This window comes from Amblyomma mixtum, chromosome 8 (assembly GCF_055824585.1).
Source record: "Amblyomma mixtum isolate Tamu chromosome 8, ASM5582458v1, whole genome shotgun sequence".
Taxonomy (NCBI): domain Eukaryota; kingdom Metazoa; phylum Arthropoda; class Arachnida; order Ixodida; family Ixodidae; genus Amblyomma; species Amblyomma mixtum.
This window is the reverse complement of record NC_143019.1, coordinates 15,938,557-15,953,148: the sequence shown is the minus strand read 5'-3', so window position 1 is coordinate 15,953,148 and position 14,592 is coordinate 15,938,557. Positions and strand designations below refer to the sequence as shown.

Genomic DNA, 14,592 nt, shown 5'->3' with positions numbered 1-14,592 from the left:
GCATCTTCGAACTGATATGGCTGCCGATGCATGTGCAATCCTGGTTATTGCCGTTTAAAAAAATCAATCAGCTCTTGCGATGTATTGATATTGATATATGATAATGATATACGGAATCTGCAGTGGTAACCGTAAGCCTTTAATTAATTATTGGATTAGAATAATTTAATAAATTAAAACAATTTAGTGTACATTAAATGGTCACTACCTGCCAAATGTCGCAGGTGGCAAAGCAGAGAGAAGAAAATTCCCCATCAAATTTTGGTTGGTAGGAGGGTGAGGTAAAGTGCTAGAAGGAAGCAAAACGAGGGGGTGGGCACAGTGGGATTAACCTAAGTGGCTTAACCAGAGCTGTAATAGATTTCGCTGATTAATTTGCTAAGCTGATAAGCTTATCTGTGCAAATCGTTTTGGTCAGAGATTGGGCGGGGGCAGGTAGCATTTTATTTTTACATTGCGTTTCTCGAGCTTCCTTAAAAAAATGTGCTTTTCCATGCTGCTGTTTTATCTATTTTTTTTTTTGCTTGTGACAACTTCTGTCATCATTCTTCTTCGCAGAGCTCAAGATGATGGAACTGTCACATAGCCTCACCCTCAACGAAGAGGTCCTGGCACAACTCCCCGAGGTCAAGCGGCCAGTGTTCGTCTTCGAGTGGCTGCGCTTTCTGGACAAAGTCCTTGTGGCTGCACAAAAGGTGTGCATTGGAGCTCCCTGCCTGCTTGTGTCAAACATGAAAAAATCTTCTAATGCAGAGTCATTTTAAGTGTCTAGACAGACGGAGTCACTATGTTGGAGTGATTTGAACTCACTTCAGCGTACTTTTTTTTTACCACTGTGTTTCAAGCTCGTTATGTTAGAGGTGGTGTGGAGTGCCATGAGTTTGTGTTGTTTCATATTCTGTATTTAGCTTTTCTTTTAATCGTTGTTGTGCGATAAATTACTTTTGTGGAACTTAGGTTACCTTAATATCTGCACGTGATATTTGAGATCAAAGAAAAAAATCAAAGGAAACTTTGATCTCAACGCAGTTTAATTTTTAAAACATTCTGTGGTGACAGTACCTGCGTTTTATTCGTTTTTCTTTCCTAGCTTACGCGAGGTTTGCTTTCGGTGGAAGTAGCCCAATTTGTGATTGAGAAGTAGTAGTCCATTCGTTTAGGGTAACTTCAATTTTTCTTCTGCGTTCCTTTAACACAAACTGAGAACACGTTGCTGCACATTTTGTTCTGTGGAGTTTTGTGGTCGTGTGACTTGCCATTCTTTTGACATACTAATTACTCAGTACCATCTACCCTCAGCAGTGGCTCAGCGGCTTTAGTATTTGTCTGCTGAGCACATGGTCAAGGATGGATGGATGATAATGGCTTTACCCTTTGTACTGGGCGGTAGCTTTCGCCACCTAGCCTATACTTCCCCCATTGTTAATTTATTTTTCTTTTCCCTTTCCTTCCCTTTCGCTCTTACAATGTCTAGTCTGGCTATCCTTTTCCCCTCCAAATTCACCCCTCCCTTGATTTCCGCCACCAATCCTCCAACCTCCCCTTCGTCAGTGTCACGCTTTTCCCATCCACTCGCCCGTCCTCCCCAGTAAATCCCAGTGCTATCTCTATGGCCGTTGCTGCCCCCTCTGGGAGGGCTGGGCGGAGTTCTGCGCACCTCAGAACCAAGTGTTCTATGGTCTCTGTTTCCGTTTTACAAGCAGAGCACAAAATATCCACTTCTTCAAATTTGGACCTATACGTTTTTGTTCTCTGAGTCCCTGTCCTAGCCTCAAAAAGCAGTGAACTGCCCCGCGAATTATCGAATAATTGCTATTTTTTGATGTCCTATTTTCGTGTCCTATATATGCCTAGCGCCAATTTTTCCTGCATTATTTCTTTCCACATCTTTCTTTCCGTCTCCTTTACCTCCACTTTCAAGTTAATATTTTGTTAGGAATAAATTCCTGGCCATGGTGGCCAGATTTGGATGGAGGTTAAATGTGAAAAAAAAAAAACCGCCCATTTGACGCTAAAGAACCCCAGGTGGTGATACCTAATCTGGAGCCCTATACTATGGCGTCCCTTGTAGGTCATTTGCAGCTTCAGGATGTGAAACCTCACACGCCTGCTCATTACCATCTATCTAGACATGGCCGTATGGGTGCAAACGAAACCCATACAGCTTTCACAGAATCTTCGCCTTCAGTCCTGTAAACGCATCCTGTGAATACTGCACCTCATAAATACCCGTAACACATTCGAATGACATTTGCTCACATTCCTTTTGGGGGGCCAGTCGGACATCAAGCAGTGCCAGAAGCAGCTGGTGGATCAGCTGGTGCGACAGATGCGCGAGGGCTCACCAGGGCCCCCGACACGCCGCATGCTGGGACGGTGCCTGGCCACCCTGTTCAGCGTCGGGGACACCTTCCTGCTGTTTGACGCTGTCAACCAGTGCAATGACATCCTGCGCAATCGGGACGATTCGCCTAGCTACCTGCCCGCTCGGCTGTGAGTGCTCATTTCTGGCTCTCATTTTTCCCAAACTCTGCCCAGTGCCTTGGAGCTGAATTTGCCTGGCCCCGCGATTAGATGGATCCAGCCAAACCCATCGAAAGTGCGCCCTGTTTGTGAGCCATGATACCTGTAGTTCTCATCGGCTCACCAATATCATTTTAGTCTTGGGGCAACATTGAGGCCGCCGCGGTGGCTTAGTGGTTATGGTGCTCGGCTGGTGACCTGAAAGACGTGGGTTCGATCCCGGCCGCGGCGGTTGAATTTCTTTGGAGGAGAAATTCTAGAGGCCCGTGTGCTGTACGATGTCAGTGCACGTTAAAGAACCCCAGGTGGTCGAAATTTCCGGAGCCCTCCACTACGGTGTCCCTCATAGCCTTAGTCGCTTTGGGACGTTAAACCCCATAAACCAAACCAAACCAGCAACATTGAGATACTATGTAGATACTTAGTCTAGACAGGCTGTGGTTTATAGCTGTGGGTTTCGCCTAATGGTGTTTGGCCAGGCCTGTTTTGTTTGGAAAGTTTCAAGAATGTTATGTGTGGAATAAATTGTGTTAATTTTAAATTTTTTCCAAGGGTGACACAAGAGGGCAAGCCCTCGCACACAGTTTTTGTTGTTGAAATCTAATATTTTTTCAAGGGGGACTTCATAATTGCAAATTTGCAAATGCAGGGCAATGGCAGTTGACACAAAACTCCTCCCTAGTGTGACACAGTAGTTGTGTCAGGTGCTTCTTCCATTTTGACAGCCAGAAGTGAAATGGAAATGGTTATCAGCTTTGCTGGTTGCTCTGTGTCGTTAGCAGACAGAACATCACGTCACACTGGAAAGAGTTGCTCTCCAATCACCACCGCCTTGCATGTGCAGTTATGTGGATCGAGCTGAAAATTTGGACGCAAATAGCTCAGAACACAAGCGTGCTAGGAAAGGTCTACGAAATTAATCGTACACCCTGCACCCGCCAGGCACCGCCACCGTCGAGACTGCGTTCAGCTCCCCCGTGCGGCCAGTTTCTCGTCCCTGTCAGGAAGGCTCACCCCGCCACTTCGAAGGGATGGCGTCTGCTAGCGGCTGCCGCTGTTTGTCGAGGCGGGATTTCGACCTATTCATTCATGAGGCTGCAAAACTCTTTCGAGGAGTGAACGTCAGGAAAGGAACAAAGCTTTTTGAAGCAGGCCATGTACACAATGCGAAAGAGGCGGTGTCGTGCGACGGAGCGAAGTAGCAGCCCGGTGCATTGCGCAGACAAGCATCACTGCGCCACCGAAAACGATCAAATTAACGCTAAGAAATATTTCTATCTAATGCCTTTCAGCGCTGCACTCTCACTCATTTTTTTTTATGTAGCTATCTTCCAGTAGACAGCTTGTAGCCGCGAGCTGCAGTTGCAAGGCAGGCAAATGTAAACACGCTGCTGCCGTTACCGTGTTTTTGGAGCGGTGTGAAACGCTCTCCAAAACGAGCCACCCGCAAGCCTAGGGTGTTCCTGCCTTTAGAAAGGCTTACCCTGAACTTTCAAAGACGGCCAGGCGGTATAACATTGAAGGTAATTAGAAAACTCCAGTTTCTGAGCGAACGGCGAAAACTTGACTTCATAACATTCTCGTTTGCCGCACCTTCGGTGTTCGATGTGGAATACCCTGTTAAAACTACGCCTTGAAATGATGTGCCCATTGCGTAATCTGCTACTCATATTTTCTCTTTTTTCGGCAACTGCCAGGCCATTATCGCTACAACACGTGCGTCAGTATTTTGGTGATATGAGATGTCCAATGAATGAGCTTTTGCAAGCAGAAGAGAATGCAAGCTGCGGCGAAGCGCCTGTGCGTACTGAAACTCCTGCCAAAAACATAAAACTTCTTGACCGGGATTCTGGAAAAAAAGGAGTATCCCGGCTATTTCATGCAGGATTCTTGCAGAAAGCTTGTGCTCAAAAAGTGGAATTTCATTGCAAGGTTTGTTTAATTTCTACGCATTTAGTACAAGTGCCCTGACTCTTCGACATTAGGATGTATGATTATTGTACTTAATTATCACCCGGTCGTTCAGACGTGGAGGCAAAGATTTATCAGGAGCGTGTTGCCGTTGCCCCTGAAAATTTGCCTTTACTGTCAATAAAGACGCTGGACGTCAAGGCGCAGTGGAAGCGAGCAAGGATTCTGCACATAGCTGGAACTAAGGTAAACGATTATTTGCAGCGCAAAATTTGGGCTCCTTCCTAAGGTGTGACTACGGGCGAGTTTCGGCGTGGCTTTTTAAGCCCACATATCGTTGACAGCCAAGTCAATGACCGGAAAACGTGGGTGCAAGAAGAGGGAAGGGTTCCCAGAGAGCCATTGGCATTCCTCCGAGTCTGCTGAATTTGCCATGAGTCAAAAACCTGTCTAGGAGGTAATGCATGAGTCAAGTAAGCGTCTTCCGCACGGGTTTGACCATTGTTTGGCCAGAAACCGCGCGCGCGTGTTGCCCGTCGCGAAGGGTGGGCCGTCTCCCAATGTCACGTTGTAAATCCATAAAACCTTGTATGAGGCGAATTTATATATGTATTATTGCATCCTACAACACAGCAATGTGTCCTGCTGTTGTCATGTGCCATTTTGTGCTTGGGGAGGAGGCGCACAACTGCTTCGCGACAGCGCGCGGAACACAGCGGGAGCTGTCAGACTGTCCCCGCCTTCCTGACAGGCGGCGCGCGCGTCGTGCTGGAGTTAGATGCGCAGGGTGCCTATAGGAATACGACTGCTTCTTAGTTTCCAAAATAAACTTTCTTGCTTGCTGTAGCGAAAAAAGGTCATTGATTGATTTTAGTTAATTAGGCATCTCACGATGACAATTATCTCACTTTGTGTCCCCCTGGCCATATAACTTATGTGCAGTGGTGAATTTCGTGCATCTTTCAGCACCTAATTTTTTAGAAATCTGTAAACCTTAATTTTGATCGTCTTGTATATAGGTGCAATACATGCAGTGCCATTTGTAGCCAGCCAGAAGTGATTCACCAGCTAGTATTTCAGTGGCTTTTCTTTTTCACCCTTTGATTTATACTTGCTGCATTGAACTGATGGTGCTTGGTGGGGAAGTGCATGAGAGCTGCAAAAGATGATATGCTCGGGGAAAACCAGCCTTTGTCAGAGCTGCTTTACTTGTATAAACACGCCTTTTTGGACGTGCTTATAGAGCTGGTGGGGACTCGCTGTACTCTGTGGATTCTCTCCGAACTCACAAGCTCGGCTTGCTATAATACTGATCATCATCTCTTCTCTCTATTCAGGGCAGCCATCACAAGTACCGGTGCTATGTATGAAAAATTGGGCCGCATGATGGGTCGCAGCTACGAGGACACGGTCCACATCCTCCTCAAGTCACTGAGGAATGCTGAGGTAAGTTGGCACACACATATATATATATATATATATATATATATATATATATATACCGTATTTTCCGGTGTATAAGACGCGGCTTTTTTTTCGAAAATCTTGCTGGTGCGTCCTATACAAGGGTGCGTCCTATATGCGAATTTTTCATCTTTTTTTTGCGAGTTCATCGCTTACTCCGGTTCATGGTCAAGCTTTCTTCACCTAAAAAATATCACTACCAATAACGCGGTTGTAACACGGTTAATACTTCAATACCGGGACCGCCGTGCGCGACATTCTAGGTGATTTTTATCATGAAACGGCGGGGATGACGACTTCCGGGATCACAAACGCGCAGCTGTTTCGGAGGCCCCAAGCAAAACTAATGAGAAGCGCCAAAAGATGGTGACAATCGCGCTTCTCGCCATTGTCAAGACAAGCCGGCGTTCTTTTTTAGTCACCCTTTGCAACTTTTCTTGCTCCGTGTACGTAGTGCATGTTTCTGCCGAGTTGCTTCCAGAAATGGGTGAACCTTTTGATAGCGCATCTGAAGATGAAGGCTTCGAAGGTTTCAAGTAGAAATAAAATGTTGTTATGGACATATGGGGAGCTGTATCGTTTTTTCTTTCTTTTTTGCTAAAACGTGGACGGGTATGGCGTGAGTGTTGCCTTTTTCGATCACTCAGCGTTGCTTAAGAATTGCTCACAGGTACGGTGCATTTCGCGATAGTCGCGCAAGCGTGTTTAATTAAGCCTCACTGGCCTAACTGGTAAACTGGGGTGCGTCTTATACACGGGTGCGTCTTATATACGAACTTTTTCAGTGACAGCTTGCATATATGGCAGGTGCGTCTTATACAAGGGTGCGTCTTATACACCGGAAAATACGGTATATTAATTTGTTAACCAGTCCCCATGGTTTTAGAAGGATGCTGGTGTTCGAATACTATCAGTGGTCCTCTCGCTAGGTTTGAATAATTGTGCCATGTTAAGCTACATGTAAAAGAAAAATAACTCGAAAGGCTGGCTGCTTAGCAGTGCATGCCAAATGCCTTTCGTAATGCAGTCGCAGTCCCGGTGTGAGACCATGTCCACCATGGAAAAGGTGGTGGCCGGAATGGGGGCAGCAGCTAGCCCCGTTCACAAGGACATCTTCAAGGCGGTGCGCCACTGTATGACGGACCGGGTGCTGGCCGTGCGATGCGCTGCTGCCAAGGTACGAGGCCCTCAGCGCTGCTTTCCATATGCCTGCATCTCTCTGCTGTGACCATTTTTCTGCATTACTTCGTGTCTTTACTTCTAATGCTTCAATGCATTCTGCAACGACACAAGTCACCAGTGCTCAAAATAAAGCTCTGTTCTTCTGCCCTCCTTTTTTTTTTTCACTAGGGGGGTGTGATTATTCGGAATTTCAAATATGAATCGTGTATATTTGATATCCTCTTCATATCCATATTCGACTAATCTGTAATCGAAAATTTCCGAATGTTCGCCAGTGATTGTATACAGCGCCGACTTTCATATTCATAAATTCTACCATAGCAGGACCATAATATCTAGTCAAATTATTTGAAAGTTGAATTTTAAGTGCCAGGAAGACAGCATATAGGCGACCTCTTCGCTTTCTTCTCCGTCATTTATTGTGTGGACCAGTCACATTCAGACGCTGCTAGTCTTGGCCTCATGTGAAATTCCGCAAATGGTCTTTCCCACATATGACACTTCATAAGAACAAAATGGCTGACCACCTGGTTCGAACAGTCACAATGAAAAAGCGACTGTTTCTTCTCTGATCCTTCCGTCATGTTTTATATACTTAATACCCTCATCCATGTCATTCGTCCTGTTGCCTTCACAATATTCCTGGAGTGAGCTCCGCCATCTCGTTTTGGTCAGCTATGATATGATGTGGGAAAGCTCACTTGCAAAATTTTGCAGGTTCCCGCAGGAACAACATTCAGCAAAGCGGAAAGTTGGGCAAGTTGGATAAAGTTCATGATGTAAAAAATAGCGCACAGGGAACACAAGGGAACACAACACAGCCCCCGTTCTGCCAAGGCCCTTCATAATTTTGCTTCGGGACACTCAAAAATCGTGAAGAATGGTATCGCGACGTCCTGCATTAAGGCAGCCATCACCAAATCGTGCATTCACTCCTTCCAAAAGAGCGTCGCTGCACAGGGGAACAGGCTCAAGGAATCAGGGTATCCCATGCATGTCATCTCGATGACATGCGGCAAACTAGTGCGTTGGATTAAAAGGGCACATAAATCCCAAGACGTTGGAAGGGAGCGGCATAAAGTCGGCGTGGTGCCCTACGGGCATAGAATGGCACATGGGTTAAAGAAGGTAGGGAGCCACTACGGCGTCCAGGTGGTTTTTTCCGGGCCAAGCAAGCTGAGCAGTTTATGCTCTCAGATACGGAACAGGCAGGAAGGTGTTGGATATAAGCGAAAAAAGCGCGGATGCACCGTTAGGCACCGCGCCCCGTTTGTTCCCTGCAGCTTGGGTGTAGTGTACAAACTACCGTTGTCCTGCGGAGCTGTCTATGTAGGACAAACGGGGCGATGCCTCAACGTTAGGCTTGGTGAACATCGTAACTCCCTAAAAGATCATTATGGCAATCTTCCTGAGCATTGCCGGGAATGTAGCGAAAAAGAAGAGCAGAAGGGGAAAATTTGCAAACCGATTTTTTCTAGTACCGTCATACTTTTCAGACATCGAGATCAGCGTGTACGCGAGATAATGGAGGCATACCATATTAGGAAATGTCGGAATCTGTATATCAGTGAGCCCTCTGTTAACTTGGCAGACTGTGAAATCGATTTTTTAGCCTCAGTGTTGCATTGAATTCCTTTTTTGATAACGGTTTTTTAACTGATCTTCCACAGCGATGAGTGGCGCCTGATGCTTCAATTTCAATTTTTTTTTTTTTCCCCCTCTGACTTGGTCTTTCGAGGAGGGACTGTTTGTGGTTGTTTTTGTTTTATGTTTTTAAAGTGACTACCTTATATTGCGCGCGTCAGCAATAAACCTCAATAGCGCTTATCTGCGTCGTTTACTTTCCGTCCCTTGTATTCCCTGTGCGCTATTTTTTACATCATCCTGCAGGAACGAGTTGAGGTGTCACTGCAGGGCAAGCGATAGTTTAAAAATCCCGCCTCTTGCATGGTGCATAGTAACCCGCGCACCTCTCAGGTGCGCATAACGACAGGTGTCCTGATTCTTGAAAAACAACGAAACTGCAGTGCCTACTGGAGATGGTGTGGCATGCCCCCTTCCTGTACACGAGTGACCTGGAGACGGTGGCCTCCATCTGTTTCCGGGCCTTCGAAGGCTCCAACTACGAGGTTCGCTGCACTGTGGCCCGGCTCCTGGGGACCGTGGTGGCCATCACCCAGCAGGCTTCACAGGCGCAGGGTGGGTTGAGGCAATCGTTATAGCTCTCTGAAGCACTGTTGGTCTCAATAGCAGTACCACTTCATCAGACCATTGTATTCGAGGGCCCTTGTGACATGGGCAGTTTCCACAGATCCGGAATTTTAAGCACGAAGCATTTACAAGGCCAACCTTAGTGTTTTCCTGATGTTTGACAGAATGCGATGTTATGTGAAAACTGGCTCAATATTGTGGATTGCCCATTGTAGCACTGGGAACATTGATTCCATTTCTGCTTGTGGGGGAAATGTTTTCCAGTGGGCAAGAACAGACTGGCCAGCCTGGATGAAGTGTTGGGCCTGCTCGCTTCCGGTTTTCTCCGTGGGGGCATCGGTTTCCTCAAGGGCAGTGCCGGGGAGATGATAAAGGGTGGCTCATCCGTCAGCCGTGAGATACGAGTCGGCGTCACTCACGTGAGTGCTTCGTATCCTGCTGGTTTTTCATTTATTTTTGCACCTTGTTTTATTTTTTCATTCGTAGTGGTGCAGGGGGGAGCATGCCTACTTCTCGCTTCCTTATGCATTCCTAGGGTATACCCCATTTTGCCTCTAAGTTCCCCCACAAACAGAGGATTACTGCCATTCTCAAGCAGTACAGGGGAAAGAAAGCTGACGGGGTGTTCACGTAATGTGACACATGAGTTTCAGCATCAGCTGTTAAGTAGGTCCTACTGTGCAAGGGGTTTAACAGATCTTGTAACAGTTGGCCACAGCTGGCACACAACGAGGTTAATTAATTGGGGTCATATGGGAGAGGTCTTTATTCTGCAGTGGACATAGTTGGGCTGTTAACGCCAGTGCTGCTAATGATTATACAGTCCTAGAATGGCCTTCAGCGTTTGTGATGAAATTGGACTTTTTGTTCATATTACACTTTGCTCATTTTGACTGCAGTATTCTTGTAGTAGTAGTAGTAGTAGTAGTAGTAGTAGTAGTAGTAGTAGTAGTAGTAGTAGTAGTACATGCATCCTGACTGAGATGAGATGGAGCAAGTGTAATGCCCTGTGTCTTCTGTAAGGTCAAATGTTTAGGGGAATCCCCCAGGGTGGAGTAGAATTGTAAGGGAGTAAATAGGGGTGAATGGAGTAAAGGGGAGTCAAGGAGTAAATAGAGAGGAAATGGTGAGTCAAGGAGTAAATAGGGAGTGGAGGGGGAGTCGAGGAGTAAATAGGGAGTCAGGGTGTAAACTGGGAGTAAATGGTGAGTCAATGAATAAATAGGGAGTAAATAGAGACTATAGGGAGTAATATGCCTCTTCTGTTTCTGCTCTCTGCCTCTGCCCGTTCCAGGCGTACGTGGTGCTGTTCCAGCGGCTGGGTGGCCTCTGGCTGGAGCGCCACCTCCCGGCAGTGCTGAGCCACTTGCTGGAGCTGGTGGGCCACCCGCGGGCCGTCCAGACCCACGTGGACGCCGTGTACAGCCGCAAGTGTGTCTCCTTTGCCCTGCGCTCGGTGCTGGGGCACATGCTGGGGGACCGGGCCCAGGCAGCCGCCTGCAAGGACCTCGTCCAGCTCATCGTCAAGCACCTCAACTCAGGTGAGGTGGACTAAGAAGGGCAGTGGGGAGAGTACTCGGCATGAAGCATTTTAAGGGAACACTGGGGACAGATTCAAGTTACTTCTATAGATAGATTAGCGATTCTAATGATAGAGAGATCACTCGCACCAAAAGCATAGCTTTTATAGGCTGGAAAAGACGACAAAACTAAATGTAGGTGTCACCACTGTACCAGCTGTTCTCGCTTGCAAGTGAATTGTGCTGACGTTGAAGCAGTTTTTTGCATACAGATCCCTGAGGCGAGGCTGTGTCGTCATTCACTTCCAAATGGTCGTCACTGAGTCCTTTGCGGTCTTGGCATCTAGATTTCAATTCAGATGATGTGCAGCTAATGTTAAATTTCTAAATCCAATTTTCTGAGCAATCAATGTGTCTTTTGCTGCGGAACAAACAACATCAGCAAAGCCAGAGAGAGCCACGGATTTTTACCCGGAATGAAAACCGGATGGAGTTCTTGTCTATGTCTCTTTAAATATGAAGTAAGAAAGACAGGAGTGCAAGTTGTACTGCACTCTTCAGTGTCTGAGTCAGGCCGAGCACCCATTATGTTTGCAGCATTTCACCCACACTTTGCTGCTCCTGTCTACCAGCACAGACAAGTGGTGCCATCTATCAATGTTCTTGCCAGCTTACTGGGTAAAGGTCCAAATGTTTGGAGGAATCCCCCCAAAGTGGAGTATAGTTGCAATAAGGGAGTCATTGCTCCCTTATTTATTACTCCCTTAAATAAAGGAGTAATAAGGGAGTAGCTGTATGGCTGCACTCTAGTGCATGCTGCTGAGTATTTACTCCCTTTTCACTTACTGGGTGAAGTGAAATGTCAGTGCACTGGCATTTGTAGCATGAATTGAAGCAGACATTGCATGGATATGACAATTCGGATACGGTAATGAAACACATATCATTCCAAGCAGCTGCCACACGGAGCACTGCGCAGTGTTGCCATCCGTGTGTGTGTGGGAAGCTGCCGTTCAGCAATGAACACAGTGAACCATTTTTCAGCCAAATTCGGCGTTCCTCTTTATGTTGCTCCATATTCTTGAATATGAAATTGTATGAAATCGCTATGCAATTTTTTCCTTCTGCTGACTGGTAGTTGTCCTGTTTAGATGCAGCTGTGAAATGTTTGGTGCACCTTTCCTGCTGCACTTTTAGATGCTGTGCTGGACAGCAACAGCAGCAAGGATGGTCAGCAGGAGGTGGCGCTGAGCCAGCACATTCTCGTCTGCGCCCTGCAAGAACTCGGCTGCCTCATTGAGACCCTGGGCACCACCGCCGTGTCAACGCTCTCAGACTCTTCCATAGGTAGGCTGGGCGTTCGTTGCGTGCAGTGTCTCGTTGCTTACGTTAGCCCTTCCCGAGATAACTCCCGAGATAACTCGGGCTACCACATATGCACACCCCCTGCCTCTCCCGAGTTAACTCGTTTTGGCTTTTTAACTCACCCCCTGCCGCTCCCGATGATACTCGTGTAAAAAAAAACTATGCAAACATGTGGCGCCATCTATGGAGAGACTCCGTAAATTCATAATCTTGTAGGAAAAATTTTAATCAACAGATGGCGCGCATGTTGCCACATCCGAGTCACTTCGTTCTGGTCTGCGCACCTGAGCCATGAGGCTATGTGCCACACTCGTCCGCGCTTTGACGCACGAAGAAATTCAAAACTGCTTGTGAATTCGGAGTCCAATGATAATGTGAACGAGGAAGGAGCCCGCCTAAGTGCCTTGTCGAGTGATGACAGCAATGAAGTCCCCCTGCCACCGAAAAATCCGCGTAAGAAGAGGAAATCCGACAGGCCAGATTGGTGCTGGAAGATTTCATTCATTACAACTAATATCTATAAGATTATCCTGAATAAACATGTCTACATGTCCTGCAGAGCATTTTATTGCATTACTAGCAAAAAATTTCCAGGAAACTAACGTGCAAAAAAAACCCGGCAGGGTGTGTGCAGATGTGAGAAAAAAACCTGGCAGCGAAAGGGTTAATATGCTAATATGAAGTCACTGTCTACGGCTCTGTCATCTGAATGTATGCTAGGCGTATTGTTCAGCACTGGCCGCATTTGTTTTTCCAGTCCCGGACTACTTGCTGGCAGGTCTCGGCTTCCGCTCGGACAGGAAAAGCGTCATGGTCACATGACCTACTTGCCATAGGCTGCTTTCGAACACGGCGCCAGAGCCGGGCTCCCCCTCGGTTACCGTACAAGGACGCTGTCATCTGCTAGCGGACGATGCAAGCCACGGCCACTACGACGCCGAAGCAACGCCGAAGCAACGCCGTGCGCTCGATCATGATACTGAGTCGATTTAAAGACTGTACTGTCAGCTTAGCGTAGGTGCATTACAGAACTCAGCTTCGGAGGTATGCTCGCCGCTACTGCTTGCGGCGAAGTTCGCACAAAGTAGCCCAACTCGTTGCGGAAAGGCGGATAGACGAAACCCTCCGCAAAAATGTTGACAACAAGCTCTATAGCTGCTCCAGTATACGAGTGGTTCACCTGCGATGCTTTCAGGTAAGCGTACAGACAGCATGTGGCAAAACAAGCGAACAAGAACCTCTTGACGACACGAGCAAACAATACGCGCTCGCAGCTCCGAACGCGCGTCCGTGTGCGGTGGATTTCAAGAAAATAAACGAAGATGCAAGAACAAAAAGTCTTGCGATGGCTCAGAGAGGAGCTACGGAGCTCATGTGAAGGTTTAATGCATGATATCGACCTCCAGGAACACGAAAAGCACTCAAAATGCACAATGAGTCTAACTTAATATGGCTGCCAGCGCGGCGCGCAGCTATCGTCTGCTGCCTTCTCAGCAGCCCCAAGCAGCCCGCGGACTGCCATAGGCTAAAAACGAACGCGTTGCTATGGCGATGCAAGCAGGTGGGCGGAGCTTTCGGGCTGCCCGAGAAAAACAAATACCGGACTCGAGTCCGCAAGTAGTCCCGGACAGTCCGGGACTGAAAAACAAATGCGCCCACTGGTGACTTATTAATGGCTTAATTTTTAATTTTTGCCCCGCCCCGCCCCTCCCCCGCCCCCCCCTCCAAAAAAAAAGGAACTGTGGCTCTGAGGAAAAATGGTGAATTGAGCTAGTGTGTCTACATCTGCCTTGAAAGTGCTAATGGAATGCACCACTGGGACAGTGCAGAAATAAAGGCGTAGTTATCAATCTAACTATTGTGAAAACTTGTGCTTTGCTGGTTCCATGCACACAATGTTTTATTTGTGGAAATTAAAAAAACAAAAACGAGTGAAGAGTTCTTGTATGAACTGTTGTCAGTGTATTTCACGTCAGTCACTATCAACTAATTGAGGCTTGCTAGTATATGCTTGATTTCCCCTTTTTTGCGCATCTCTCTCTCTCTTGCCATTTTAGAATTGCTTCTGATTTAGAGCTTCTCAAAAGGCTCATTAGTGTGATTTTCCACGAAATAAGGAAACAGAAAAGAAGCAAAAAAAAAATACTGTGGCACTCACTTCTCATCTCTATCATCCTTTTTTTTTGTTTTGTTTTTTTCATGGGGCATTTATTCTTTTGTGGTTGTGAAATCAGTACAACTTGTGGACAAATTGTTTGGGAGTGTTGGGGTTTGTTTTGGTGCAGTTTCCAATTGTGTCACTTATGTCTTTGGCACCATGTATCATTTTTACGCTTACAGAATGAGGGCTCATTTGCATTTGCTGACTTATTATTAGCAGTTTTTGATCTGTCAACAGAAGTTGAACAGTGGAGCA

At 46.7% G+C, this 14,592-nt stretch overlaps 1 protein-coding gene across 5 annotated transcripts in view; it reads left to right on the top strand.

Moving 5' to 3' along the window:
- LOC149331467 (HEAT repeat-containing protein 5B) overlaps nt 1-14,592 on the top strand; it is a 56,648-nt gene that overhangs the window by 1,911 nt on the left and 40,145 nt on the right. For all 5 annotated transcript variants that reach the window (XM_089556624.1, XM_089556623.1, XM_089556620.1 and 2 more), the window contains exons 2-9: nt 559-695; nt 2,279-2,493; nt 5,772-5,880; nt 6,926-7,075; nt 9,108-9,279; nt 9,556-9,710; nt 10,586-10,832; nt 12,009-12,158. In XM_089556624.1, coding sequence (XP_089412750.1) covers nt 567-695; nt 2,279-2,493; nt 5,772-5,880; nt 6,926-7,075; nt 9,108-9,279; nt 9,556-9,710; nt 10,586-10,832; nt 12,009-12,158 — 1,327 coding nt within the window. In that variant the 5' untranslated portion in view covers nt 559-566. The remainder of the gene's footprint in view (nt 1-558; nt 696-2,278; nt 2,494-5,771; nt 5,881-6,925; nt 7,076-9,107; nt 9,280-9,555; nt 9,711-10,585; nt 10,833-12,008; nt 12,159-14,592) is intronic.